This window comes from Cyprinodon tularosa, unplaced genomic scaffold (genome assembly GCF_016077235.1).
Source record: "Cyprinodon tularosa strain WSP-4 unplaced genomic scaffold, ASM1607723v1 ctg1485, whole genome shotgun sequence".
NCBI classification, from domain to species: domain Eukaryota; kingdom Metazoa; phylum Chordata; class Actinopteri; order Cyprinodontiformes; family Cyprinodontidae; genus Cyprinodon; species Cyprinodon tularosa.
Genome location: NW_024038315.1, coordinates 47,249 through 75,046, shown reverse-complemented (window position 1 = coordinate 75,046; position 27,798 = coordinate 47,249). Strand labels below are relative to the sequence as shown.

General features: G+C 52.0%; 1 protein-coding gene across 3 annotated transcripts; it reads right to left on the bottom strand.

Annotated features, from left to right (window-relative positions):
* Positions 1-27,798, bottom strand: si:dkeyp-72a4.1 (uncharacterized protein LOC100148058 homolog). 3 transcript variants are annotated; one of them, XM_038279157.1, is made up of 6 exons: positions 27,530-27,798; positions 18,393-18,475; positions 17,254-17,372; positions 16,538-16,640; positions 7,422-7,498; positions 1-165 (listed from the first exon to the last, which is right to left on the bottom strand). In XM_038279157.1, the coding sequence occupies exons 1-6, from the start codon at positions 27,673-27,675 to the stop codon at positions 52-54; spliced, it is 642 nt and encodes a 213-aa protein (XP_038135085.1). In that variant the 5' UTR covers positions 27,676-27,798; the 3' UTR covers positions 1-51. The 3 variants fall into 3 exon arrangements, with proteins under 3 accessions (XP_038135085.1, XP_038135086.1, XP_038135087.1); XM_038279159.1 differs by having other exon boundaries at positions 5-165; positions 27,535-27,644; XM_038279158.1 differs by lacking the exon at positions 17,254-17,372.

Sequence of the window (27,798 nt, the reverse complement as noted above, 5' to 3'; positions counted from 1 at the left end):
CTCTGTGCTTGCTTTGTCTGCCCCGGTGTGATCAGGCCTCGGTCAGTCAGGTTACCTGCTGTCTGCAGCTTTGGTGGAGTCGGACTTCAGGCTGATGTGACGCGAAAGTTTGGGCTGAGAGCGAGTGCGGCGCAGAGACTGCTTGAGCCTGTGGGATAGGAATCCCTGGAGCAGAGAAGACAGCAGGTGTCAGTGGGTGAAGCAGGTGTCAGGCCGTGAAGCAGGTGTCAGGCCGTGAAGCAGGTGTCAGGGCGTGAAGCAGGTGTCAGGGCGTGAAGCAGGTGTCAGTGGGTGAAGCAGGTGTCAGGGCGTGAAGCAGGTGTCAGGGGGTGAAGCAGGTATCAGGACATGAAGCAGGTGTCAGTGGGTGAAGCAGGTGTCAGTGGGTGAAGCAGGTGTCAGGGGGTGAAGCAGGTGTCAGTGGGTGAAGCAGGTGTCAGGACATGAAGCAGGTGTCAGGGCGTGAAGCAGGTGTCAGGGGGTGAAGCAGGTGTCAGGGCGTGAAGCAGGTGTCAGGACATGAAGCAGGTGTCAGTGGGTGAAGCAGGTGTCAGGGGGTGAAGCAGGTGTCAGGGGGTGAAGCAGGTGTCAGTGGGTGAAGCAGGTGTCAGGACATGAAGCAGGTGTCAGGGCGTGAACCAGGTGTCAGGACATGAAGCAGGTGTCAGTGGGTGAAGCAGGTGTCAGGCCGTGAAGCAGGTGTCAGGACATGAAGCAGGTGTCAGGGCATGAAGCAGGTGTCAGTGGGTGAAGCAGGTGTCAGGGGGTGAAGCAGGTGTCAGGGGGTGAAGCAGGTGTCAGTGGGTGAAGCAGGTGTCAGGACATGAAGCAGGTGTCAGTGGGTGAAGCAGGTGTCAGGGGGTGAAGCAGGTGTCAGGACATGAAGCAGGTGTCAGTGGGTGAAGCAGGTGTCAGGGGGTGAAGCAGGTGTCAGTGGGTGAAGCAGGTGTCAGGACATGAAGCAGGTGTCAGTGGGTGAAGCAGGTGTCAGGGGGTGAAGCAGGTGTCAGGGGGTGAAGCAGGTGTCAGTGGGTGAAGCAGGTGTCAGGACATGAAGCAGGTGTCAGGGCGTGAACCAGGTGTCAGGACATGAAGCAGGTGTCAGGGCGTGAACCAGGTGTCAGGACATGAAGCAGGTGTCAGTGGGTGAAGCAGGTGTCAGGGGGTGAAGCAGGTGTCAGGGGGTGAAGCAGGTGTCAGGACATGAAGCAGGTGTCAGTGGGTGAAGCAGGTGTCAGTGGGTGAAGCAGGTGTCAGGGGGTGAAGCAGGTGTCAGGGGGTGAAGCAGGTGTCAGGGGGTGAAGCAGGTGTCAGGGGGTGAAGCAGGTGTCAGTGGGTGAAGCAGGTGTCAGGGGGTGAAGCAGGTGTCAGTGGGTGAAGCAGGTGTCAGGGGGTGAAGCAGGTGTCAGTGGGTGAAGCAGGTGTCAGGACATGAAGCAGGTGTCAGTGGGTGAAGCAGGTGTCAGGGCGTGAAGCAGGGGTCAGGGGGTGAAGCAGGTGTCAGGGCGTGAAGCAGGTGTCAGGACATGAAGCAGGTGTCAGTGGGTGAAGCAGGTGTCATTGGGTGAAGCAGGTGTCAGGGCGTGAAGCAGGTGTCAGTGGGTGAAGCAGGTGTCAGTGGGTGAAGCAGGTGTCAGTGGGTGAAGCAGGGGTCAGGGGGTGAAGCAGGGGTCAGGGGGTGAAGCAGGGGTCAGGGGGTGAAGCAGGGGTCAGGGGGTGAAGCAGGTGTCAGGACATGAAGCAGGTGTCAGGACATGAAGCAGGTGTCAGTGGGTGAAGCAGGTGTCAGGGGGTGAAGCAGGTGTCAGTGGGTGAAGCAGGTGTCAGGGGGTGAAGCAGGTGTCAGTGGGTGAAGCAGGTGTCAGGGGGTGAAGCAGGTGTCAGTGGGTGAAGCAGGTGTCAGGACATGAAGCAGGTGTCAGTGGGTGAAGCAGGTGTCAGGGGGTGAAGCAGGTGTCAGTGGGTGAAGCAGGTGTCAGGACATGAAGCAGGTGTCAGTGGGTGAAGCAGGTGTCAGGGGGTGAAGCAGGTGTCAGGACATGAAGCAGGTGTCAGTGGGTGAAGCAGGTGTCAGGGGGTGAAGCAGGTGTCAGTGGGTGAAGCAGGTGTCAGGGGGTGAAGCAGGTGTCAGTGGGTGAAGCAGGTGTCAGGGGGTGAAGCAGGTGTCAGGGGGTGAAGCAGGTGTCAGTGGGTGAAGCAGGTGTCAGGACATGAAGCAGGTGTCAGGGCGTGAAGCAGGTGTCAGTGGGTGAAGCAGGTGTCATTGGGTGAAGCAGGTGTCAGGGCGTGAAGCAGGTGTCAGTGGGTGAAGCAGGTGTCAGTGGGTGAAGCAGGTGTCAGTGGGTGAAGCAGGGGTCAGGGGGTGAAGCAGGTGTCAGTGGGTGAAGCAGGTGTCAGGGGGTGAAGCAGGTGTCTGGACGTGAAGCAGGTGTCAGGACATGAAGCAGGTGTCAGGACATGAAGCAGGTGTCAGGACATGAAGCAGGTGTCAGTGGGTGAAGCAGGTGTCAGTGGGTGAAGCAGGTGTCTGGGCGTGAAGCAGGTGTCAGGGCGTGAAGCAGGTGTCAGGACATGAAGCAGGTGTCAGTGGGTGAAGCAGGTGTCAGTGGGTGAAGCAGGTGTCAGGACATGAAGCAGGTGTCAGGACATGAAGCAGGTGTCAGGACGTGAAGCAGGTGTCAGGACATGAAGCAGGTGTCAGTGGGTGAAGCAGGTGTCAGTGGGTGAAGCAGGTGTCAGTGGGTGAAGCAGGTGTCAGTGGGTGAAGCAGGTGTCTGGGCGTGAAGCAGGTGTCTGGGCGTGAAGCAGGTGTCAGGGCGTGAAGCAGGTGTCAGGGCGTGAAGCAGGTGTCAGGACATGAAGCAGGTGTCAGTGGGTGAAGCAGGGGTCAGTGGGTGAAGCAGGTGTCAGTGGGTGAAGCAGGTGTCAGGACATGAAGCAGGTGTCTGGACATGAAGCAGGTGTCAGTGGGTGAAGCAGGGGTCAGGGGGTGAAGCAGGTGTCTGGACATGAAGCAGGTGTCAGGACGTGAAGCAGGTGTCAGGACGTGAAGCAGGTGTCAGTGGGTGAAGCAGGGGTCAGGGGGTGAAGCAGGTGTCTGGACATGAAGCAGGTGTCTGGACATGAAGCAGGTGTCAGGACGTGAAGCAGGTGTCAGGACGTGAAGCAGGTGTCAGTGGGTGAAGCAGGGGTCAGGGGGTGAAGCAGGGGTCAGGGGGTGAAGCAGGTGTCAGTGGGTGAAGCAGGTGTCTGGACATGAAGCAGGTGTCAGGACGTGAAGCAGGGGTCAGTGGGTGAAGCAGGGGTCAGGGGGTGAAGCAGGTGTCAGGGGGTGAAGCAGGGGTCAGGGGGTGAAGCAGGGGTCAGGGGGTGAAGCAGGTGTCAGGGCCTGAAGCAGGGGTCACAAGTGAAGCAGGGGTCAGGGCGTGAAGCAGGTGTCAGGGCGTGAAGCAGGGGTCAGGGCGTGAAGCAGGTGTCAGTGGGTGAAGCAGGGGTCAGGGCCTGTCGGGGGCGTGAAGCAGGTGGCAGTGGGTGAAGCAGGGGTCAGGGCCTGAAGCAGGTGGCAGTGGGTGAAGCAGGGGTCAGAAGTGAAGCAGGTGTCGGGGGCGTGAAGCAGGTGGCAGTGGGTGAAGCAGGGGTCAGAAGTGAAGCAGGTGTCAGTGGGTGAAGCAGGTGTCAGTGGGTGAAGCAGGGGTCAGGGCGTGAAGCAGGTGTCAGGGCGTGAAGCAGGGGTCAGGGCGTGAAGCAGGGGTCAGGGCGTGAAGCAGGTGTCAGTGGGTGAAGCAGGGGTCAGGGCCTGAAGCAGGTGGCAGTGGGTGAAGCAGGGGTCAGAAGTGAAGCAGGTGTCAGGACGTGAAGCAGGTGTCAGGGCGTGAAGCAGGTGTCAGTGGGTGAAGCAGGGGTCAGGACGAGAAGCAGGTGTCAGTGGGTGAAGCAGGGGTCAGGGGGTGAAGCAGGTGTCAGTGGGTGAAGCAGGTGTCAGTGGGTGAAGCAGGTGTCTGGACATGAAGCAGGTGTCAGTGGGTGAAGCAGGGGTCAGGGGGTGAAGCAGGTGTCTGGACATGAAGCAGGTGTCAGTGGGTGAAGCAGGTGTCTGGACATGAAGCAGGTGTCAGGACATGAAGCAGGTGTCAGGACATGAAGCAGGTGTCAGGACATGAAGCAGGTGTCAGTGGGTGAAGCAGGTGTCAGTGGGTGAAGCAGGTGTCAGTGGGTGAAGCAGGTGTCTGGACATGAAGCAGGTGTCAGGACATGAAGCAGGTGTCAGGACGTGAAGCAGGTGTCAGGGCGTGAAGCAGGTGTCAGTGGGTGAAGCAGGTGTCAGGGGGTGAAGCAGGTGTCAGGGCCTGAAGCAGGTGTCAGTGGGTGAAGCAGGGGTCAGGGGGTGAAGCAGGGGTCAGGGGGTGAAGCAGGTGTCAGGGCCTGAAGCAGGTGTCAGTGGGTGAAGCAGGGGTCAGGGGGTGAAGCAGGTGTCAGGGCCTGAAGCAGGTGTCAGTGGGTGAAGCAGGGGTCAGGGGGTGAAGCAGGTGTCTGGACATGAAGCAGGTGTCAGTGGGTGAAGCAGGTGTCTGGACATGAAGCAGGTGTCAGGACATGAAGCAGGTGTCAGTGGGTGAAGCAGGTGTCAGTGGGTGAAGCAGGTGTCTGGACATGAAGCAGGTGTCAGGACATGAAGCAGGTGTCAGGGGGTGAAGCAGGTGTCAGTGGGTGAAGCAGGGGTCAGGGGGTGAAGCAGGTGTCAGTGGGTGAAGCAGGTGTCAGTGGGTGAAGCAGGTGTCAGTGAGTGAAGCAGGTGTCAGTGGGTGAAGCAGGTGTCTGGACATGAAGCAGGTGTCAGGACGTGAAGCAGGTGTCAGGGCGTGAAGCAGGTGTCAGTGGGTGAAGCAGGGGTCAGGGGGTGAAGCAGGGGTCAGGGGGTGAAGCAGGTGTCAGGGCCTGAAGCAGGTGGCAGTGGGTGAAGCAGGGGTCACAAGTGAAGCAGGTGTCGGGGGCGTGAAGCAGGTGGCAGTGGGTGAAGCAGGGGTCAGAAGTGAAGCAGGTGTCGGGGGCGTGAAGCAGGTGGCAGTGGGTGAAGCAGGGGTCAGAAGTAAAGCAGGTGTCAGGGCGTGAAGCAGGGGTCAGGGCGTGAAGCAGGTGTCAGTGGGTGAAGCAGGGGTCAGAAGTGAAGCAGGTGTCAGGGCGTGAAGCAGGGGTCAGGGCCTGAAGCAGGTGGCAGTGGGTGAAGCAGGGGTCAGAAGTGAAGCAGGTGTCGGGGGCGTGAAGCAGGTGTCAGTGGGTGAAGCAGGGGTCAGAAGTGAAGCAGGGGTCAGAAGTGAAGCAGGTGTCAGTGGGTGAAGCAGGGGTCAGGGCGTGAAGCAGGGGTCAGGGCGTGAAGCAGGTGTCAGGGCGTGAAGCAGGGGTCAGAAGTGAAGCAGGTGTCAGGGCGTGAAGCAGGGGTCAGAAGTGAAGCAGGTGTCAGGGCGTGAAGCAGGGGTCAGGGCGTGAAGCAGGTGTCAGGGCGTGAAGCAGGGGTCAGGGCGTGAAGCAGGTGTCAGTGGGTGAAGCAGGGGTCAGGGCGTGAAGCAGGTGTCAGTGGGTGAAGCAGGTGTCAGGGCGTGAAGCAGGGGTCAGGGCGTGAAGCAGGTGTCAGGGGGTGAAGCAGGTGTCAGTGGGTGAAGCAGGGGTCAGAAGTGAAGCAGGTGTCAGGGCGTGAAGCAGGGGTCAGGGCGTGAAGCAGGTGTCAGGGCGTGAAGCAGGGGTCAGGGCGTGAAGCAGGTGTCAGTGGGTGAAGCAGGGGTCAGAAGTGAAGCAGGTGTCAGTGGGTGAAGCAGGTGTCAGTGGGTGAAGCAGGGGTCAGAAGTGAAGCAGGTGTCAGGGCGTGAAGCAGGGGTCAGGGCGTGAAGCAGGTGTCAGGGCGTGAAGCAGGGGTCAGGGCGTGAAGCAGGTGTCAGGGCGTGAAGCAGGGGTCAGGGCGTGAAGCAGGTGTCAGTGGGTGAAGCAGGTGTCAGGGCGTGAAGCAGGTGGCAGTGGGTGAAGCAGGGGTCAGGGCGTGAAGCAGGTGTCAGGGCGTGAAGCAGGGGTCAGGGCGTGAAGCAGGTGGCAGTGGGTGAAGCAGGGGTCAGGGCCTGAAGCAGGTGGCAGTGGGTGAAGCAGGGGTCAGAAGTGAAGCAGGTGTCGGGGGCGTGAAGCAGGGGTCAGTGGGTGAAGCAGGTGTCAGGGCGTGAAGCAGGGGTCAGTGGGTGAAGCAGGTGTCAGTGGGTGAAGCAGGGGTCAGGGCGTGAAGCAGGTGTCAGTGGGTGAAGCAGGGGTCAGAAGTGAAGCAGGTGTCAGTGGGTGAAGCAGGGGTCAGAAGTGAAGCAGGTGTCGGGGGCGTGAAGCAGGGGTCAGTGGGTGAAGCAGGGGTCAGAAGTGAAGCAGGTGTCAGGGCGTGAAGCAGGTGTCAGGGCGTGAAGCAGGGGTCAGTGGGTGAAGCAGGTGTCGGGGGCGTGAAGCAGGTGTCAGTGGGTGAAGCAGGGGTCAGAAGTGAAGCAGGTGTCAGGGCGTGAAGCAGGTGTCAGGGCGTGAAGCAGGGGTCAGGGCGTGAAGCAGGTTTCAGGGCGTGAAGCAGGTGTCAGTGGGTGAAGCAGGGGTCAGAAGTGAAGCAGGTGTCAGGGCGTGAAGCAGGGGTCAGGGCGTGAAGCAGGTGTCAGGGCGTGAAGCAGGGGTCAGGGCGTGAAGCAGGTGTCAGTGGGTGAAGCAGGGGTCAGGGCCTGAAGCAGGTGGCAGTGGGTGAAGCAGGGGTCAGAAGTGAAGCAGGTGTCGGGGGCGTGAAGCAGGGGTCAGTGGGTGAAGCAGGTGTCAGGGCGTGAAGCAGGGGTCAGTGGGTGAAGCAGGTGTCAGTGGGTGAAGCAGGGGTCAGGGCGTGAAGCAGGTGTCAGTGGGTGAAGCAGGGGTCAGAAGTGAAGCAGGTGTCAGTGGGTGAAGCAGGGGTCAGAAGTGAAGCAGGTGTCGGGGGCGTGAAGCAGGGGTCAGTGGGTGAAGCAGGGGTCAGAAGTGAAGCAGGTGTCAGGGCGTGAAGCAGGTGTCAGGGCGTGAAGCAGGGGTCAGTGGGTGAAGCAGGTGTCGGGGGCGTGAAGCAGGTGTCAGTGGGTGAAGCAGGGGTCAGAAGTGAAGCAGGTGTCAGGGCGTGAAGCAGGGGTCAGGGCGTGAAGCAGGGGTCAGTGGGTGAAGCAGGTGTCAGGGCGTGAAGCAGGGGTCAGGGCGTGAAGCAGGTGTCAGTGGGTGAAGCAGGGGTCAGAAGTGAAGCAGGTGTCGGGGGCGTGAAGCAGGGGTCAGTGGATGAAGCAGGGGTCAGTGGGTGAAGCAGGTGTCATGGCCTGAAGGGCTTCTATGCTGAGTTGAAGCACTCAGCAGCTCACCTCCCGTTACCATGGAAACTACAGCCTGTGTGTCAGTTTGCTCACCGTCACCCGGGTTGGGGGTCTGTCCACCATGGAGCCACTGGGCATGCTCTGTCTCCGTATTCTCTTCTCTGCCACGTCTGTGAGAAACAGAGAGCATCATGGGAATGATTGTAGTCCTAAACAGGCTCACAACGGTTGTTATGGCAACTGGGATTGTCATGGGTCTCCCTGACAACAGGCATGTTCACAGAGGGAGTGTTTTTCCATGAAGTCATTTGATTGGTTGGTTCCTGATCTGCCTCTGCAGCCAGACTGCCCCCTGCTGGCCCAGAACAGAACCTGCTGCCCAGCAGCCAGAACCTGGATCAGAACCCAGAGATCTGGAAGAGGGATCGGGTTGTTCAGCGGGTCGGTACCCTACCAGGAGCTTTGTTCTTTAACCACAGCTGCTCTTCTCTCAACCACAGAACTGTCTGTATCCAGCACATGAAACAGTGATTCCACTTCTGGAATAAATTTACAACTTCTCCTCAAAATACAAACATTTACTGGTAAAAGAATGAATCTCCAGGAGAAATAATGAAAAAAATCAAACCTAATGAACCATTCCTGGAGGTGGATATCACAGACAACCTCACCTGGAAGAAACATCATCAGCTGACCTGATGGAGGAGAGTTTAATCCAGTAAACGATCAGTTTAGTTTCCATCCATCCTATTCCTCCCAGCAATATTCAGACCAACCAATGAGGATGGAGGGAGGAAGAGGGGAACCCCCATCATAGACCTTCATCTTCTAGAAATGCGGCAGAAAGTTTGAGTCACTGATCTCTATTAATTCACGTGATTGCTGATAGGTCAACTGCCACCGTCTTGGTGCTCCCCACTCTCACAGTCGTGTCATAAAAATGCCTGTAAGGTGATGTAAAAACAGTGTAATAAATCCATGTATATTACATGTATATTATTATTATTATTATTATTATTATTATTATTGTGTATTATTATCCTCCATTAACACACACAGGTCCCCTGAATATGAGAACATCATGGTCTTTCGATGCTGTAGCGCACAAATTGTTTACATTCAAACTGGTCCAACTAGGGAGTACCAACATGGTGGCCGGTGGCCTCACTCCACCCTGTACTACCAACAGGATATTGAACTGTTAGCCGCTGGTTTCCATGTTATTTACCCAGAGTTCAGCAGTGTTCTGTTTAGATTCCACCTTGTGCTGTTGCCCACATTCTTCAACAGGTTCAGTTCACCATCTTTCTTTCGTGCCCAGTCACATGGACATCCTGCCCTCCTCTGACATTCACTCTCCTGCTTCTATTATCAGCCAGACCAGCAGGTGGTGCTGCTCCCTCCACCTACCACCTGTCTGTCTCTAGAAGTCAGTAAAGAGGCAACAGGAGAGACTGGATGGTAATCAGTCAGGAGGTCTGATGGTGTCAGAGTCCTGAAGGCCTGAGCAGAGCAGCTCTGTGGGATTCTACAGCACCTCCTCCCCCTTAGTCTGACCCTGGAGACAGTTCCAGGGATGTGGAAGACCTCCTGCCTTGTTCCAGGACCAAAGAAGACTCAGCCAGCAGTCCTCAGTGACTATAGACCTCCTGCCTTGTTCCAGGACCAAAGAAGACTCAGCCAGCAGTCCTCAGTGACTATAGACCTCCTGCCTTGTTCCAGGATCAAAAAAGACTCAACCAGCAGTCCTCAGTGACTATAGACCTCCTGCCTTGTTCCAGGATCAAAAAAGACTCAACCAGCAGTCCTCAGTGACTATAGACCTCCTGCCTTGTTCCAGGATCAAAGAAGACTCAGCCAGCGGTCCTCAGTGACTATAGACCTCCTGCCTTGTTCCAGGATCAAAACAGACTCAACCAGCAGTCCTCAGTGACTATAGACCTCCTGCCTTGTTCCAGGATCAAAGAAGACTCAGCCAGCGGTCCTCAGTGACTATAGACCTCCTGCCTTGTTCCAGGATCAAAACAGACTCAACCAGCAGTCCTCAGTGACTATAGACCTCCTGCCTTGTTCCAGGATCAAAGAAGACTCAGCCAGCAGTCCTCAGTGACTATAGACCTCCTGCCTTGTTCCAGGATCAAAGAAGACTCAGCCAGCGGTCCTCAGTGACTATAGACCTCCTGCCTTGTTCCAGGACCAAAGAAGACTCAGCCAGCGGTCCTCAGTGACTATAGACCTCCTGCCTTGTTCCAGGACCAAAGAAGACTCAGCCAGCAGTCCTCAGTGACTATAGACCTCCTGCCTTGTTCCAGGACCAAAGAAGACTCAGCCAGCAGTCCTCAGTGACTATAGACCTCCTGCCTTGTTCCAGGATCAAAAAAGACTCAACCAGCAGTCCTCAGTGACTATAGACCTCCTGCCTTGTTCCAGGATCAAAGAAGACTCAGCCAGCGGTCCTCAGTGACTATAGACCTCCTGCCTTGTTCCAGGATCAAAACAGACTCAACCAGCAGTCCTCAGTGACTATAGACCTCCTGCCTTGTTCCAGGATCAAAGAAGACTCAGCCAGCGGTCCTCAGTGACTATAGACCTCCTGCCTTGTTCCAGGATCAAAACAGACTCAACCAGCAGTCCTCAGTGACTATAGACCTCCTGCCTTGTTCCAGGATCAAAGAAGACTCAGCCAGCAGTCCTCAGTGACTATAGACCTCCTGCCTTGTTCCAGGATCAAAGAAGACTCAGCCAGCGGTCCTCAGTGACTATAGACCTCCTGCCTTGTTCCAGGACCAAAGAAGACTCAGCCAGCGGTCCTCAGTGACTATAGACCTCCTGCCTTGTTCCAGGATCAAAACAGACTCAACCAGCAGTCCTCAGTGACTATAGACCTCCTGCCTTGTTCCAGGATCAAAGAAGACTCAGCCAGCGGTCCTCAGTGACTATAGACCTCCTGCCTTGTTCCAGGATCAAAACAGACTCAACCAGCAGTCCTCAGTGACTATAGACCTCCTGCCTTGTTCCAGGATCAAAGAAGACTCAGCCAGCAGTCCTCAGTGACTATAGACCTCCTGCCTTGTTCCAGGATCAAAAAAGACTCAACCAGCAGTCCTCAGTGACTATAGACCTCCTGCCTTGTTCCAGGATCAAAAAAGACTCAACCAGCAGTCCTCAGTGACTATAGACCTCCTGCCTTGTTCCAGGATCAAAAAAGACTCAACCAGCAGTCCTCAGTGACTATAGACCTCCTGCCTTGTTCCAGGATCAAAGAAGACTCAGCCAGCAGTCCTCAGTGACTATAGACCTCCTGCCTTGTTCCAGGATCAAAACAGACTCAACCAGCAGTCCTCAGTGACTATAGACCTCCTGCCTTGTTCCAGGATCAAAGAAGACTCAGCCAGCGGTCCTCAGTGACTATAGACCTCCTGCCTTGTTCCAGGATCAAAACAGACTCAACCAGCAGTCCTCAGTGACTATAGACCTCCTGCCTTGTTCCAGGATCAAAGAAGACTCAGCCAGCGGTCCTCAGTGACTATAGACCTCCTGCCTTGTTCCAGGATCAAAACAGACTCAACCAGCAGTCCTCAGTGACTATAGACCTCCTGCCTTGTTCCAGGATCAAAGAAGACTCAGCCAGCAGTCCTCAGTGACTATAGACCTCCTGCCTTGTTCCAGGACCAAAGAAGACTCAACCAGCAGTCCTCAGTGACTATAGACCTCCTGCCTTGTTCCAGGATCAAAAAAGACTCAACCAGCGGTCCTCAGTGACTATAGACCTCCTGCCTTGTTCCAGGATCAAAAAAGACTCAACCAGTGGTCCTCAGTGACTATAGACCTCCTGCCTTGTTCCAGGATCAAAGAAGACTCAGCCAGCGGTCCTCAGTGACTATAGACCTCCTGCCTTGTTCCAGGACCAAAGAAGACTCAACCAGCAGTCCTCAGTGACTATAGACCTCCTGCCTTGTTCCAGGATCAAAAAAGACTCAACCAGCAGTCCTCAGTGACTATAGACCTCCTGCCTTGTTCCAGGACCAAAGAAGACTCAACCAGCAGTCCTCAGTGACTATAGACCTCCTGCCTTGTTCCAGGATCAAAGAAGACTCAACCAGCAGTCCTCAGTGACTATAGACCTCCTGCCTTGTTCCAGGACCAAAGAAGACTCAACCAGCAGTCCTCAGTGACTATAGACCTCCTGCCTTGTTCCAGGACCAAAGAAAAGAATAGAATAGAATTCAACTTTATTGTCATTCCACTGTAACAAGTACAGAGCAACGAAACTAATCGAACTCACAACCTCAGGATTCAAAGCCCTATGCCCTAACCACTTGGCCACTAGACCACTAGGCCGCCACAAAGAAGACTCAGCCAGCAGTCCTCAGTGACTATAGACCTCCTGCCTTGTTCCAGGATCAAAGAAGACTCAACCAGCAGTCCTCAGTGACTATAGACCTCCTGCCTTGTTCCAGGATCAAAAAAGACTCAACCAGCAGTCCTCAGTGACTATAGACCTCCTGCCTTGTTCCAGGACCAAAGAAAAGAATAGAATAGAATTCAACTTTATTGTCATTCCACTGTAACAAGTACAGAGCAACGAAACTAATCGAACTCACAACCTCAGGATTCAAAGCCCTATGCCCTAACCACTTGGCCACTAGACCACTAGGCCGCCACAAAGAAGACTCAGCCAGCAGTCCTCAGTGACTGTAGACCTGTTGCCCTGACAACCACATCACAAAGGTCCTAGAGAGACTTCTGCTGGTTCATCTCAGCAAGCTAATCAGCAGCTATCAGGATCACCTGCAGTTTGCTTATCACCCTGGAGATGGAGTTGATGATGTCATCATCCACCTGCTTCAACAAACACACTGTCATTTAGCCAAGGCAGGCAGCACTGTGAGGATCATGGTCTTTGATTTCTCCAGATTCAGCCTGACTGACTTAGAGAGAAACTCCAGCAGACTCAGGTGGAGGCATCAACAACCACCTGGATCATAGACTACCTGACAGACAGACCACAGGTTGCTAGACGGAAGGCTCAGCTGACTGATCCAGCAGCTCAGGAGCTCCACAGGGGACGGTACTCTCTCCATTCCTTGTTCACCTCCGACTTCCAGGACCAGACAGAATCCTGTCATAAGCAGGAATCCTGGGATGACTCTGCAGTCATTGGGAGCATCAAAGATGGAGCAGAAGCTGAGGACAGAGAGCTGGTGAAGCGCTTTGTGGCATGGTGTGGAAACAATCATCTGATTCTGAAGGTCAACAAAACAAGGAGATGATTGGAGATTTCAGAAGAAACAGGAACAAGTTGAATCCTGTTAACATCCTGGGAGAAGAAGAGGAGGAGGAGGAGGAATCCCTTGGTGTTCACCTGGACAACAACCTGGACTGGAGACACACCTGAAGCCGTCTGCAAGAAGGGACAGAGCAGACTGGACTTCTAGAGGAAGCTGAGGTCCTTCAGAGGCTGCAGATCTATCAGTCTGATCTCTGCCTCCATCATCATCATCAACATCATCATCAGAGCTAATGACTGAGCTGATAAAGAAGGTTCTCTGTTCTAGGAACTCCTCTAGAACCTCTGGAGATGAAGAAGATGATGGACAGCAGTGAGCATCCTCTTCATCAGAATGTTAAACATCAATAGAGGCTCTTCAGTCAGGAGCTGATCCAGACAGACCTCTACAGGAGATCCTTCCTGCCATCAGCATCAACATCTACAGAAACTCATGGAAAAATGAAAAACCCTCTAAGTTTATGCAACATTTAATTTCCTTTTGGTGTTAATAAAGTATTTCTAATTGACTTCTACTGAATCAGCGTCTAGGAGCTTTATGGTTTCCCAGAATGCATTGCTAACAGGCCGTATAGACACAGCCACATCACAGAATTCAACATTATTTTCCCTGTTGATGCTCATGCTGATAGTTTCACCTTTAGGTGCTTGGACTTTAAAAACAGGAGCTTCAGACGTTCAACAGATGTGGGGAACTTTGGTTTTTGTAGTTCTCTTTCTGAAAACTGTAGTCCTAATTTGATCAGCATCAACCATGCGTGTTTCCATCCCATAATGAAGTGAGGATTCAGACTGAAGCTCCCTCCCTAACCTGGATCCAGGTATCACATCTTGGCATTCTCTTGATGAGCTTCCAGAGCCAGATGGTTTTACTGACTGCACTTGGGAACACTTTCAGACTGACTGACCTTCATTTCTTAAAGATGGCCGCTCAGTTTTCTTTACTTTGCTGCTGCTTTCTTGCCATATTCCAAATCCTAACAGTCTATTCAGTAGGACCATCAGCTGTGAACCCACCTGACTGCTGCTCAACACACCTGATGGTTCCAACCCGTTTATAAGGCAGGAAATCCCACTTATTAAAGCTGACAGGGGACGCCTGTGAAGTGAAACCATTTCAGGTGAGGGCCTCTGGAAGCTCATCAAGAGAATGAAAGAGTGAGCGAATCTAAAGGAGGCTACTTTGAAGAATCTAGAATAGAAGACATATTCTCAGTTGTTTCACATTTTTCTGTTCAGTATATATATTATTATATATAATATATATAATTCCACATGTTCATTCATAGTTCTGATGCCTTCAGTGGGAATCTATCATTTTTATAGTCATGAAAATAAAGGAAACTTTGAATAAGGTTTGTCCAGACTTATGGTCTGTATTGTAGATATTAACGAACAGTTTGGCAGCGTTCAGTAAGAGAATGTTTCAGTGGGCAAACATCTAAGCTTCATATTTATCCATCATTCATAGCTTGATGCTGAACGTTGTGCAGAAGCAGAAATCCTGCCTTGCATGGATCGAACAAACTAGATCATCTTCAGGAAATCCTATACACTACTGTTTATGCTCTAAAAACATTCTAAATGACTTCGTTTCAAGTAAATTCTGGACGCTACCCACTCAGGACACTTGGAATACATTGGACGAGCAGTATGGAGGAATATTGACACGTTTTTTGTGGACTTTTTTGGACCTTTCTGTCTCGGGCGCCATAGACCTCCATTATTTGAATGTCAGCAGACAGCAAGAAGCCTCCCAGATCTCCAGATGCATTTGAGATATCAAAAAAGTACTCCAGAGTGTTGTTCAGCATGGGGGTGAGTAGAAAATGAAGGCTAATCATGTTTTGGGTGTACTATTCCTTTAATCCTGAGAAAACAAAGTTAAAGTTGTTTTCAAATGATAGGAAGGTGCCTCCAACCCTTCCAGTAGTGTCCACTGTGGAGCGGAAGCTCACTGAGGTGGAACATGAATATAAAAACCCTGGAACTGGAATCCATGACTCCCTCACCTTCAAACCTGTTATTGATAAACTTGTTAAGAAATGAAAAGTTAAACTGGGCTTCTTCTTTCGTAATAAGACATGTTTTTCTTTTGGAATAAAAAAAGTGCCTTGTCTCAGCCACAGAGCAGGAGAGGAGGAGCAGGAGAGGAGGATCAGGAGAGGAGGATCAGGTGAGGAGGATCAGGTGAGGAGGAGCAGGAGAGGAGGATCAGGAGAGGAGGAGCAGGAGAGGAGGATCAGGAGAGGAGGATCAGGTGAGGAGGATCAGGAGAGGAGGATCAGGAGAGGAGGAGCAGGAGAGGAGGATCAGGTGAGGAGGATCAGGTGAGGAGGATCAGGAGAGGAGGATCAGGTGAGGAGGATCAGGTGAGGAGGATCAGGAGAGGAGGATCAGGAGAGGAGGATCAGGAGAGGAGGATCAGGAGAGGAGGAGCAGGAGAGGAGGATCAGGTGAGGAGGATCAGGTGAGGAGGATCAGGAGAGGAGGATCAGGAGAGGAGGATCAGGTGAGGAGGATCAGGTGAGGAGGATCAGGAGAGGAGGATCAGGAGAGGAGGATCAGGTGAGGAGGATCAGGAGAGGAGGATCAGGAGAGGAGGATCAGGTGAGGAGGATCAGGAGAGGAGGATCAGGTGAGGAGGAGCAGGAGAGGAGGATCAGGAGAGGAGGATCAGGTGAGGAGGATCAGGTGAGGAGGATCAGGAGAGGAGGATCAGGTGAGGAGGATCAGGTGAGGAGGATCAGGTGAGGAGGAGCAGGAGAGGAGGATCAGGAGAGGAGGATCAGGTGAGGAGGATCAGGAGAGGAGGATCAGGAGAGGAGGATCAGGTGAGGAGGATCAGGAGAGGAGGATCAGGTGAGGAGGATCAGGAGAGGAGGAGCAGGAGAGGAGGATCAGGAGAGGAGGATCAGGAGAGGAGGATCAGGTGAGGAGGATCAGGAGAGGAGGAGCAGGAGAGGAGGATCAGGAGAGGAGGATCAGGAGAGGAGGAGCAGGAGAGGAGGATCAGGAGAGGAGGATCAGGTGAGGAGGATCAGGTGAGGAGGATCAGGAGAGGAGGATCAGGAGAGGAGGATCAGGTGAGGAGGATCAGGAGAGGAGGATCAGGTGAGGAGGAGCAGGAGAGGAGGATCAGGAGAGGAGGATCAGGTGAGGAGGATCAGGAGAGGAGGATCAGGTGAGGAGGATCAGGTGAGGAGGATCAGGAGAGGAGGATCAGGTGAGGAGGAGCAGGAGAGGAGGATCAGGAGAGGAGGATCAGGTGAGGAGGATCAGGTGAGGAGGATCAGGAGAGGAGGATCAGGTGAGGAGGATCAGGAGAGGAGGATCAGGAGAGGAGGATCAGGAGGGGAGGATCAGGAGAGGAGGATCAGGTGAAAGCCCTGATTGGCTGGGGGCGTGGCAGTAGTTCCACCTGGTATCTTGCATTAGCAGCTGTTATCATTAGCTAGCCGGTAACCTTGGGTTGGGTACCGGTCCATAGAACCCTCCCTGCCTCCTAAACTAATCCAGGGTTCTTGGTCCCGGCCCCGGCAGCCCAGGGACCTAGACCCAGTCAGGCCGTCTGTCCGGGCAGAATGGGTTTGATGTCCCGCTCGGTTTCTGACCTGCTGGGACCCTCACCTTCCTGACAGATCCTCCTTCTTCATCATCCATCCTCCATGTTGCCACGGTAACCAGCCTCAGCCCAGATTACCAGATTAATTTGTGGGACATGTTGACAAGCTTAAGGCGCAGATCTGATCCCTGATCATTCTGCAGACAGAACCAGAACTGCCTTACCGTCATTAGAGCGGGTCTCCAGCATCCGACTGTCCAACACCTGTCCATCTATCATCTGTCCCTCCATCAGTCTTATCGCATGTCCATCAGCTACTGACTTTCTTCGTCTGCTTGTGCTGGTCTTCCTTACCTTTCTGGGCGGAGCCAGGAGCTGCTGGGGTCACATGTAGAGTGTATCTTAGCAACCAGATGGTGCAGGTCTCCGCCCTCTCTGTGAGCAGCAGAGGATGAACCTGAAGAAAGAGAAGCAGACTGTTAATGATCAGTAATTTGCTGCTGATATTCTGCTTCATTCTATCTCTATAGTTCTGCTGCTATAGGCTTAGACTGCTGGAGGACATAGGGACCCCTTTTTCATCATTCTATCTCTATTCTCCCACTCTGCAGAATCTGTTAGTTCAATCTCTAATGTTCTTGCAACCCATGGACTGTCTGGGTTTCCTGGCAGCCATGGCTATCAGATGACCAGATGAATGTGGGAACGGCTGGGACACCAATTAATAATAATTGATTATTATTTAACCCCTCCCCTTGGGGAGCAGTGGGCGCCCAGGGAGCAGTGTGAGGATAAGGGTCTTGCTCAGGGACCGAGAGTGGCATTCTGTGGGAGTGGGACTTGGACTAGTCCCTCAGGATTCCCAGCTCTATGCCCTGACCACTAGGAGACCACTCCCCTTCCCAGAGCCATACTGGCAAAACACCAAAAGAAAAACCCAAAGAGGAACTGGCTAAAACTGGTTTAGACAGGTTATGGTCAGTTTAACTTGTTAAGGCTAACTAAGACTGTTTATCTGTTTAGACTGGTTAACACCGGTTTAAACTGGTTAAAGATTAGTGTTTGCTGACCTCCAAGTCATCCAGCATCAGAAGCTGAGAGTCTGACAGGATGCAGAACATCCTGGTCCAAACATCAGGCTCCGCCTTCTGCCCACAGGACAGCCAATGGATGGAGGCGCTCTTCAGCTCTGTGACATCATCATAACATCGTCATCCTCAGAACTCAGGTGAGAACATGAACAGATTCTCCAGGGAGGAAAAACTGACGTTAGAAAAACATCTCTAGAACCCTGCCTGAGGAACCCGCTCTAACCATATGCTCCGTTCCACCGAGGAACCTTCGAGGACCTCCGATGGAGCGTTCCTAAGGTGGAACATCAGCCCATGGAGATGGAACGCACCATCAGCTGATGTTCCACCTTAGGAACGCTCCATCAGCTGATGTTCCACCTTAGGAACGCTCCATCAGCTGATGTTTCACCTTAGGAACGCCCCATCAGCTGATGTTCCACCTTAGGAATGCTCCATCAGAGGTGGAACGCTCCATCAGCTGATGTTCCACCTTAGCAACGCTCCATCAGCTGATGTTCCACCTTAGGAACGCTCCATCAGAGGTGGAACGCTCCATCAGCTGATGTTCCACCTTAGGAACGCTCCATCAGCTGATGTTCCACCTTAGGAACGCTCCATCAGAGGTGGAACGCTCCATCAGCTGATGTTCCACCTTAGGAACGCTCCATCAGCTGATGTTCCACCTTAGGAACGCTCCATCAGAGGTGGAACGCTCCATCAGCTGATGTTCCATCTTAGGAACGCTCCATCAGAGATGGAACGCTCCATCAGCTGATGTTCCACCTTAGGAACGCTACATCAGAGATGGAACGCTCCATCAGCTGATGTTCCACCTTAGGAACGCTCCATCAGAGGTGGAACGCTCCATCAGCTGATGTTCCACCTTAGCAACGCTCCATCAGCTGATGTTCCACCTTAGGAACGCTCCATCAGAGGTGGAACGCTCCATCAGCTGATGTTCCACCTTAGGAACGCTCCATCAGCTGATGTTCCACCTTAGGAACGCTCCATCAGAGGTGGAACGCTCCATCAGCTGATGTTCCACCTTAGGAACGCTCCATCAGTTCTCTCGGTTCTCTCAGCGGGGGTCCAGTGTGACGCCGGCGTGCAGCAGAGCAAACAGGAAGTGAACTCACCAATCACCTCCATCCAGCCCAGATGCCGACACCTGGACAAGTGTTTGACCAGCTGCTCCATGGGCATCCACAGGTGGGCGGAGCTAGAACAGCAGAGAGGAAGGAGGTTAAAGAGCAGAACATGGAGAAGCAGCATCTAGGCTCTAATGATCTGGACCAACATGGAGAAGCAGCATCTAGGCTCCAATGATCTGGACCAACATGGAGAAGCAGCATCTAGGCTCCAATGATCTGGACCAACATGGAGAAGCAGCATCTAGGCTCCAATGATCTGGACCAACATGGAGAAGCAGCATCTAGGCTCCAATGATCTGGACCAACATGGAGAAGCAGCATCTAGGCTCCAATGATCTGGACCAACACGGAGAAGCAGCATCTAGGCTCCAATGATCTGGACCAACATGGAGAAGCAGCATCTAGGCTCCAATGATCTGGACCAACATGGAGAAGCAGCATCTAGGCTCCAATGATCTGGACCAACATGGAGAAGCAGCATCTAGGCTCCAATGATCTGGACCAACATGGAGAAGCAGCATCTAGGCTCCAATGATCTGGACCAACATGGAGAAGCAGCATCTAGGCTCCAATGATCTGGACCAACATGGAGAAGCAGCATCTAGGCTCCAATGATCTGGACCAACATGGAGAAGCAGCATCTAGGCTCCAATGATCTGGACCAACATGGAGAAGCAGCATCTAGGCTCCAATGATCTGGACCAACATGGAGAAGCAGCATCTAGGCTCCAATGATCTGGACCAACATGAGAAGCAGCATCTAGGCTCCAATGATCTGGACCAACATGGAGAAGCAGCATCTAGGCTCCAATGATCTGGACCAACATTGAGAAGCAGCATCTAGGCTCCAATGATCTGGACCAACATGGAGAAGCAGCATCTAGGCTCCAATGATCTGGACCAACATGGAGAAGCAGCATCTAGGCTCCAATGATCTGGACCAACATGGAGAAGCAGCATCTAGGCTTCAATGATCTGGACCAACATGGAGAAGCAGCATCTAGGCTCCAATGATCTGGACCAACATGGAGAAGCAGCATCTAGGCTTCAATGATCTGGACCAACATGGAGAAGCAGCATCTAGGCTCCAATGATCTGGACCAACATGAGAAGCAGCATCTAGGCTCCAATGATCTGGACCAACATGGAGAAGCAGCATCTAGGCTCCAATGATCTGGACCAACATGGAGAAGCAGCATCTAGGCTCCAATGATCTGGACCAACATTGAGAAGCAGCATCTAGGCTTCAATGATCTGGACCAACATGGAGAAGCAGCATCTAGGCTTCAATGATCTGGACCAACATGGAGAAGCAGCATCTAGGCTCCAATGATCTGGACCAACATGGAGAAGCAGCATCTAGGCTCCAATGATCTGGACCAACATTGAGAAGCAGCATCTAGGCTCCAATGATCTGGACCAACATGGAGAAGCAGCATCTAGGCTTCAATGATCTGGACCAACATGGAGAAGCAGCATCTAGGCTCCAATGATCTGGACCAACATGGAGAAGCAGCATCTAGGCTTCAATGATCTGGACCAACATGGAGAAGCAGCATCTAGGCTCCAATGATCTGGACCAACATTGAGAAGCAGCATCTAGGCTTCAATGATCTGGACCAACATGGAGAAGCAGCATCTAGGCTCCAATGATCTGGACCAACATGGAGAAGCAGCATCTAGGCTCCAATGATCTGGACCAACATGGAGAAGCAGCATCTAGGCTCCAATGATCTGGACCAACATGGAGAAGCAGCATCTAGGCTTCAATGATCTGGACCAACATGGAGAAGCAGCATCTAGGCTTCAATGATCTGGACCAACATGGAGAAGCAGCATCTAGGCTCCAATGATCTGGACCAACATGGAGAAGCAGCATCTAGGCTCCAATGATCTGGACCAACATTGAGAAGCAGCATCTAGGCTCCAATGATCTGGACCAACATGGAGAAGCAGCATCTAGGCTCCAATGATCTGGACCAACATGGAGAAGCAGCATCTAGGCTCCAATGATCTGGACCAACATGGAGAAGCAGCATCTAGGCTCCAATGATCTGGACCAACATGGAGAAGCAGCATCTAGGCTTCAATGATCTGGACCAACATGGAGAAGCAGCATCTAGGCTCCAATGATCTGGACCAACATGGAGAAGCAGCATCTAGGCTCTAATGATCTGGACCAACATGGAGAAGCAGCATCTAGGCTCCAATGATCTGGACCAACATGGAGAAGCAGCATCTAGGCTCCAATGATCTGGACCAACATGGAGAAGCAGCATCTAGGCTCCAATGATCTGGACCAACATGGAGAAGCAGCATCTAGGCTCCAATGATCTGGACCAACATGAGAAGCAGCATCTAGGCTCAATGATCTGGACCAACATGGAGAAGCAGCATCTAGGCTCCAATGATCTGGACCAACATGGAGAAGCAGCATCTAGGCTCCAATGATCTGGACCAACATGGAGAAGCAGCATCTAGGCTTCAATGATCTGGACCAACATGGAGAAGCAGCATCTAGGCTCCAATGATCTGGACCAACATGGAGAAGCAGCATCTAGGCTCCAATGATCTGGACCAACATGAGAAGCAGCATCTAGGCTCTAATGATCTGGACCAACATGGAGAAGCAGCATCTAGGCTCCAATGATCTGGACCAACATGGAGAAGCAGCATCTAGGCTCCAATGATCTGGACCAACATGGAGAAGCAGCATCTAGGCTTCAATGATCTGGACCAACATGGAGAAGCAGCATCTAGGCTCCAATGATCTGGACCAACATGGAGAAGCAGCATCTAGGCTCCAATGATCTGGACCAACATGGAGAAGCAGCATCTAGGCTCCAATGATCTGGACCAACATGGAGAAGCAGCATCTAGGCTCCAATGATCTGGACCAACATGGAGAAGCAGCATCTAGGCTTCAATGATCTGGACCAACATGGAGAAGCAGCATCTAGGCTCCAATGATCTGGACCAACATGGAGAAGCAGCATCTAGGCTCCAATGATCTGGACCAACATGGAGAAGCAGCATCTAGGCTCCAATGATCTGGACCAACATGGAGAAGCAGCATCTAGGCTCCAATGATCTGGACCAACATGGAGAAGCAGCATCTAGGCTCCAATGATCTGGACCAACATGGAGAAGCAGCATCTAGGCTCTAATGATCTGGACCAACATGGAGAAGCAGCATCTAGGCTCCAATGATCTGGACCAACATGGAGAAGCAGCATCTAGGCTTCAATGATCTGGACCAACATGGAGAAGCAGCATCTAGGCTCCAATGATCTGGACCAACATGGAGAAGCAGCATCTAGGCTCTAATGATCTGGACCAACATGGAGAAGCAGCATCTAGGCTCCAATGATCTGGACCAACACGGAGAAGCAGCATCTAGGCTCCAATGATCTGGACCAACATGGAGAAGCAGCATCTAGGCTTCAATGATCTGGACCAACATGGAGAAGCAGCATCTAGGCTCCAATGATCTGGACCAACATGGAGAAGCAGCATCTAGGCTCCAATGATCTGGACCAACATGGAGAAGCAGCATCTAGGCTCCAATGATCTGGACCAACATGAGAAGCAGCATCTAGGCTCCAATGATCTGGACCAACATGGAGAAGCAGCATCTAGGCTCCAATGATCTGGACCAACATGAGAAGCAGCATCTAGGCTCCAATGATCTGGACCAACATGGAGAAGCAGCATCTAGGCTCCAATGATCTGGACCAACATGGAGAAGCAGCATCTAGGCTCCAATGATCTGGACCAACATGAGAAGCAGCATCTAGGCTCTAATGATCTGGACCAACATGGAGAAGCAGCATCTAGGCTCCAATGATCTGGACCAACATGAGAAGCAGCATCTAGGCTCCAATGATCTGGACCAACATGGAGAAGCAGCATCTAGGCTCCAATGATCTGGACCAACATGAGAAGCAGCATCTAGGCTCTAATGATCTGGACCAACATGGAGAAGCAGCATCTAGGCTCTAATGATCTGGACCAACATGGAGAAGCAGCATCTAGGCTCTAATGATCTGGACCAACATGGAGAAGCAGCATCTAGGCTGCAATGATCTGGACCAACATGGAGAAGCAGCATCTAGGCTCCAATGATCTGGACCAACATGGAGAAGCAGCATCTAGGCTCCAATGATCTGGACCAACATGGAGAAGCAGCATCTAGGCTCCAATGATCTGGACCAACATGGAGAAGCAGCATCTAGGCTCCAATGATCTGGACCAACATGGAGAAGCAGCATCTAGGCTCCAATGATCTGGACCAACATGGAGAAGCAGCATCTAGGCTCTAATGATCTGGACCAACATGGAGAAGCAGCATCTAGGCTCCAATGATCTGGACCAACATTGAGAAGCAGCATCTAGGCTCCAATGATCTGGACCAACATGGAGAAGCAGCATCTAGGCTCCAATGATCTGGACCAACATGGAGAAGCAGCATCTAGGCTCCAATGATCTGGACCAACACGGAGAAGCAGCATCTAGGCTCCAATGATCTGGACCAACATGGAGAAGCAGCATCTAGGCTTCAATGATCTGGACCAACATGGAGAAGCAGCATCTAGGCTCCAATGATCTGGACCAACATTGAGAAGCAGCATCTAGGCTTCAATGATCTGGACCAACATGGAGAAGCAGCATCTAGGCTCCAATGATCTGGACCAACATGGAGAAGCAGCATCTAGGCTCCAATGATCTGGACCAACATGGAGAAGCAGCATCTAAGGCTCCAATGATCTGGACCAACATGGAGAAGCAGCATCTAGGCTCCAATGATCTGGACCAACATGGAGAAGCAGCATCTAGGCTCCAATGATCTGGACCAACATTGAGAAGCAGCATCTAGGCTTCAATGATCTGGACCAACATGGAGAAGCAGCATCTAGGCTTCAATGATCTGGACCAACATGGAGAAGCAGCATCTAGGCTCCAATGATCTGGACCAACATGGAGAAGCAGCATCTAGGCTCCAATGATCTGGACCAACATTGAGAAGCAGCATCTAGGCTCCAATGATCTGGACCAACATGGAGAAGCAGCATCTAGGCTCCAATGATCTGGACCAACATGGAGAAGCAGCATCTAGGCTCCAATGATCTGGACCAACATGGAGAAGCAGCATCTAGGCTCCAATGATCTGGACCAACATGGAGAAGCAGCATCTAGGCTTCAATGATCTGGACCAACATGGAGAAGCAGCATCTAGGCTCCAATGATCTGGACCAACATGGAGAAGCAGCATCTAGGCTCCAATGATCTGGACCAACATGAGAAGCAGCATCTAGGCTCTAATGATCTGGACCAACATGGAGAAGCAGCATCTAGGCTCCAATGATCTGGACCAACATGGAGAAGCAGCATCTAGGCTCCAATGATCTGGACCAACATGAGAAGCAGCATCTAGGCTCTAATGATCTGGACCAACATGGAGAAGCAGCATCTAGGCTCCAATGATCTGGACCAACATGGAGAAGCAGCATCTAGGCTTCAATGATCTGGACCAACATGGAGAAGCAGCATCTAGGCTTCAATGATCTGGACCAACATGGAGAAGCAGCATCTAGGCTCCAATGATCTGGACCAACATGGAGAAGCAGCATCTAGGCTCCAATGATCTGGACCAACATGAGAAGCAGCATCTAGGCTCTAATGATCTGGACCAACATGGAGAAGCAGCATCTAGGCTCCAATGATCTGGACCAACATGGAGAAGCAGCATCTAGGCTTCAATGATCTGGACCAACATGGAGAAGCAGCATCTAGGCTTCAATGATCTGGACCAACATGGAGAAGCAGCATCTAGGCTCCAATGATCTGGACCAACATGGAGAAGCAGCATCTAGGCTTCAATGATCTGGACCAACATGGAGAAGCAGCATCTAGGCTCCAATGATCTGGACCAACATGGAGAAGCAGCATCTAGGCTCCAATGATCTGGACCAACATGGAGAAGCAGCATCTAGGCTTCAATGATCTGGACCAACATGGAGAAGCAGCATCTAGGCTCCAATGATCTGGACCAACATGGAGAAGCAGCATCTAGGCTCCAATGATCTGGACCAACATGGAGAAGCAGCATCTAGGCTCCAATGATCTGGACCAACATGGAGAAGCAGCATCTAGGCTCCAATGATCTGGACCAACATGGAGAAGCAGCATCTAGGCTCCAATGATCTGGACCAACATGGAGAAGCAGCATCTAGGCTCTAATGATCTGGACCAACATGGAGAAGCAGCATCTAGGCTCCAATGATCTGGACCAACATGGAGAAGCAGCATCTAGGCTTCAATGATCTGGACCAACATGGAGAAGCAGCATCTAGGCTCCAATGATCTGGACCAACATGGAGAAGCAGCATCTAGGCTCTAATGATCTGGACCAACATGGAGAAGCAGCATCTAGGCTCCAATGATCTGGACCAACATGGAGAAGCAGCATCTAGGCTCCAATGATCTGGACCAACATGGAGAAGCAGCATCTAGGCTCCAATGATCTGGACCAACATGGAGAAGCAGCATCTAGGCTCCAATGATCTGGACCAACATGGAGAAGCAGCATCTAGGCTCCAATGATCTGGACCAACATGGAGAAGCAGCATCTAGGCTTCAATGATCTGGACCAACATGGAGAAGCAGCATCTAGGCTCCAATGATCTGGACCAACATGGAGAAGCAGCATCTAGGCTCCAATGATCTGGACCAACATGGAGAAGCAGCATCTAGGCTTCAATGATCTGGACCAACATGGAGAAGCAGCATCTAGGCTCCAATGATCTGGACCAACATGGAGAAGCAGCATCTAGGCTCTAATGATCTGGACCAACATGGAGAAGCAGCATCTAGGCTCCAATGATCTGGACCAACACGGAGAAGCAGCATCTAGGCTCCAATGATCTGGACCAACATGGAGAAGCAGCATCTAGGCTTCAATGATCTGGACCAACATGGAGAAGCAGCATCTAGGCTCCAATGATCTGGACCAACATGGAGAAGCAGCATCTAGGCTCCAATGATCTGGACCAACATGGAGAAGCAGCATCTAGGCTCCAATGATCTGGACCAACATGGAGAAGCAGCATCTAGGCTCCAATGATCTGGACCAACATGGAGAAGCAGCATCTAGGCTCCAATGATCTGGACCAACATGAGAAGCAGCATCTAGGCTCTAATGATCTGGACCAACATGGAGAAGCAGCATCTAGGCTCCAATGATCTGGACCAACATGGAGAAGCAGCATCTAGGCTGCAATGATCTGGACCAACATGGAGAAGCAGCATCTAGGCTCCAATGATCTGGACCAACATGGAGAAGCAGCATCTAGGCTCCAATGATCTGGACCAACATGGAGAAGCAGCATCTAGGCTCCAATGATCTGGACCAACATGGAGAAGCAGCATCTAGGCTCCAATGATCTGGACCAACATGGAGAAGCAGCATCTAGGCTCCAATGATCTGGACCAACATGGAGAAGCAGCATCTAGGCTCCAATGATCTGGACCAACATGGAGAAGCAGCATCTAGGCTGCAATGATCTGGACCAACATGGAGAAGCAGCATCTAGGCTCCAATGATCTGGACCAACATGGAGAAGCAGCATCTAGGCTCTAATGATCTGGACCAACATGGAGAAGCAGCATCTAGGCTCTAATGATCTGGACCAACATGGAGAAGCAGCATCTAGGCTGCAATGATCTGGACCAACATGGAGAAGCAGCATCTAGGCTCCAATGATCTGGACCAACATGGAGAAGCAGCATCTAGGCTCCAATGATCTGGACCAACATGGAGAAGCAGCATCTAGGCTCCAATGATCTGGACCAACATGGAGAAGCAGCATCTAGGCTCCAATGATCTGGACCAACATGGAGAAGCAGCATCTAGGCTCTAATGATCTGGACCAACATGGAGAAGCAGCATCTAGGCTCCAATGATCTGGACCAACACGGAGAAGCAGCATCTAGGCTCCAATGATCTGGACCAACATGGAGAAGCAGCATCTAGGCTCCAATGATCTGGACCAACATGGAGAAGCAGCATCTAGGCTCCAATGATCTGGACCAACATGGAGAAGCAGCATCTAGGCTCCAATGATCTGGACCAACATGGAGAAGCAGCATCTAGGCTCCAATGATCTGGACCAACATGGAGAAGCAGCATCTAGGCTCCAATGATCTGGACCAACATGGAGAAGCAGCATCTAGGCTCCAATGATCTGGACCAACATGGAGAAGCAGCATCTAGGCTCTAATGATCTGGACCAACATGGAGAAGCAGCATCTAGGCTCTAATGATCTGGACCAACATGGAGAAGCAGCATCTAGGCTGCAATGATCTGGACCAACATGGAGAAGCAGCATCTAGGCTCCAATGATCTGGACCAACATGGAGAAGCAGCATCTAGGCTCCAATGATCTGGACCAACATGGAGAAGCAGCATCTAGGCTCCAATGATCTGGACCAACATGGAGAAGCAGCATCTAGGCTCCAATGATCTGGACCAACATGGAGAAGCAGCATCTAGGCTCTAATGATCTGGACCAACATGGAGAAGCAGCATCTAGGCTCCAATGATCTGGACCAACACGGAGAAGCAGCATCTAGGCTCCAATGATCTGGACCAACATGGAGAAGCAGCATCTAGGCTCCAATGATCTGGACCAACATGGAGAAGCAGCATCTAGGCTCCAATGATCTGGACCAACATGGAGAAGCAGCATCTAGGCTCCAATGATCTGGACCAACATGGAGAAGCAGCATCTAGGCTCCAATGATCTGGACCAACATGGAGAAGCAGCATCTAGGCTCTAATGATCTGGAACATACTGGAAAAGAGCTGAAAGTTCTAAACCTGTCAGTCTAGATCTGCATCTAACTGATGGAGTTAATCTATTATTGGTCCAACTGTTTGATTTCACTTCCTGCTTTATCAGGTTTGGATTCTGTTATTTTTCTCTATTTTAATGTTTAATTCATCACAGAAATAAACCTGCCTTCTAAAACAGACAGACAGAGGGACAGACTGATAGAGGGACAGACAGAGGGACAGACTGATAGAGGGACAGATGGACAGACTCAGTTGTTCAGAGCTAACCTCACCAGCAGGTAGAAGCTCAGTTTTTTCCTTCCAGTGAGGAAGATGGTTGACCACGTCTGCTGAGAGATTAGCCGTCCTCCTGCGGGGCCCTGTCCTCTTGTGGACAGTCCCTCAGACCTGTTGTGTCTCTGAGGTGGAACCATGGAAGGATGAAAGCAGGCTCCTCTTCTTCACGTGATCTTTAAAACCTTAACTGGATTATGAGATAATCACCTTCACTCTCACTGCCTCACACTCAGAACTGAACCAGAACTGAACCAGAAACA

Bases quoted from the DNA above. Each gene is read 5' to 3' on its own strand.
- si:dkeyp-72a4.1 (XM_038279157.1), bottom strand. From the start codon at position 27,675: ATGGTTCCACCTCAGAGACACAACAGGTCTGAGGGACTGTCCACAAGA. The intron at 18,476-27,529 runs GTTAGCTCTGAA...CTGCTGTTCTAG, and splicing joins AGCTTCTACCTGCTGGTGAG to CTCCGCCCACCTGTGGATGC. The intron at 17,373-18,392 runs GTGAGTTCACTT...ATGATGTCACAG, and splicing joins GGGCTGGATGGAGGTGATTG to AGCTGAAGAGCGCCTCCATC.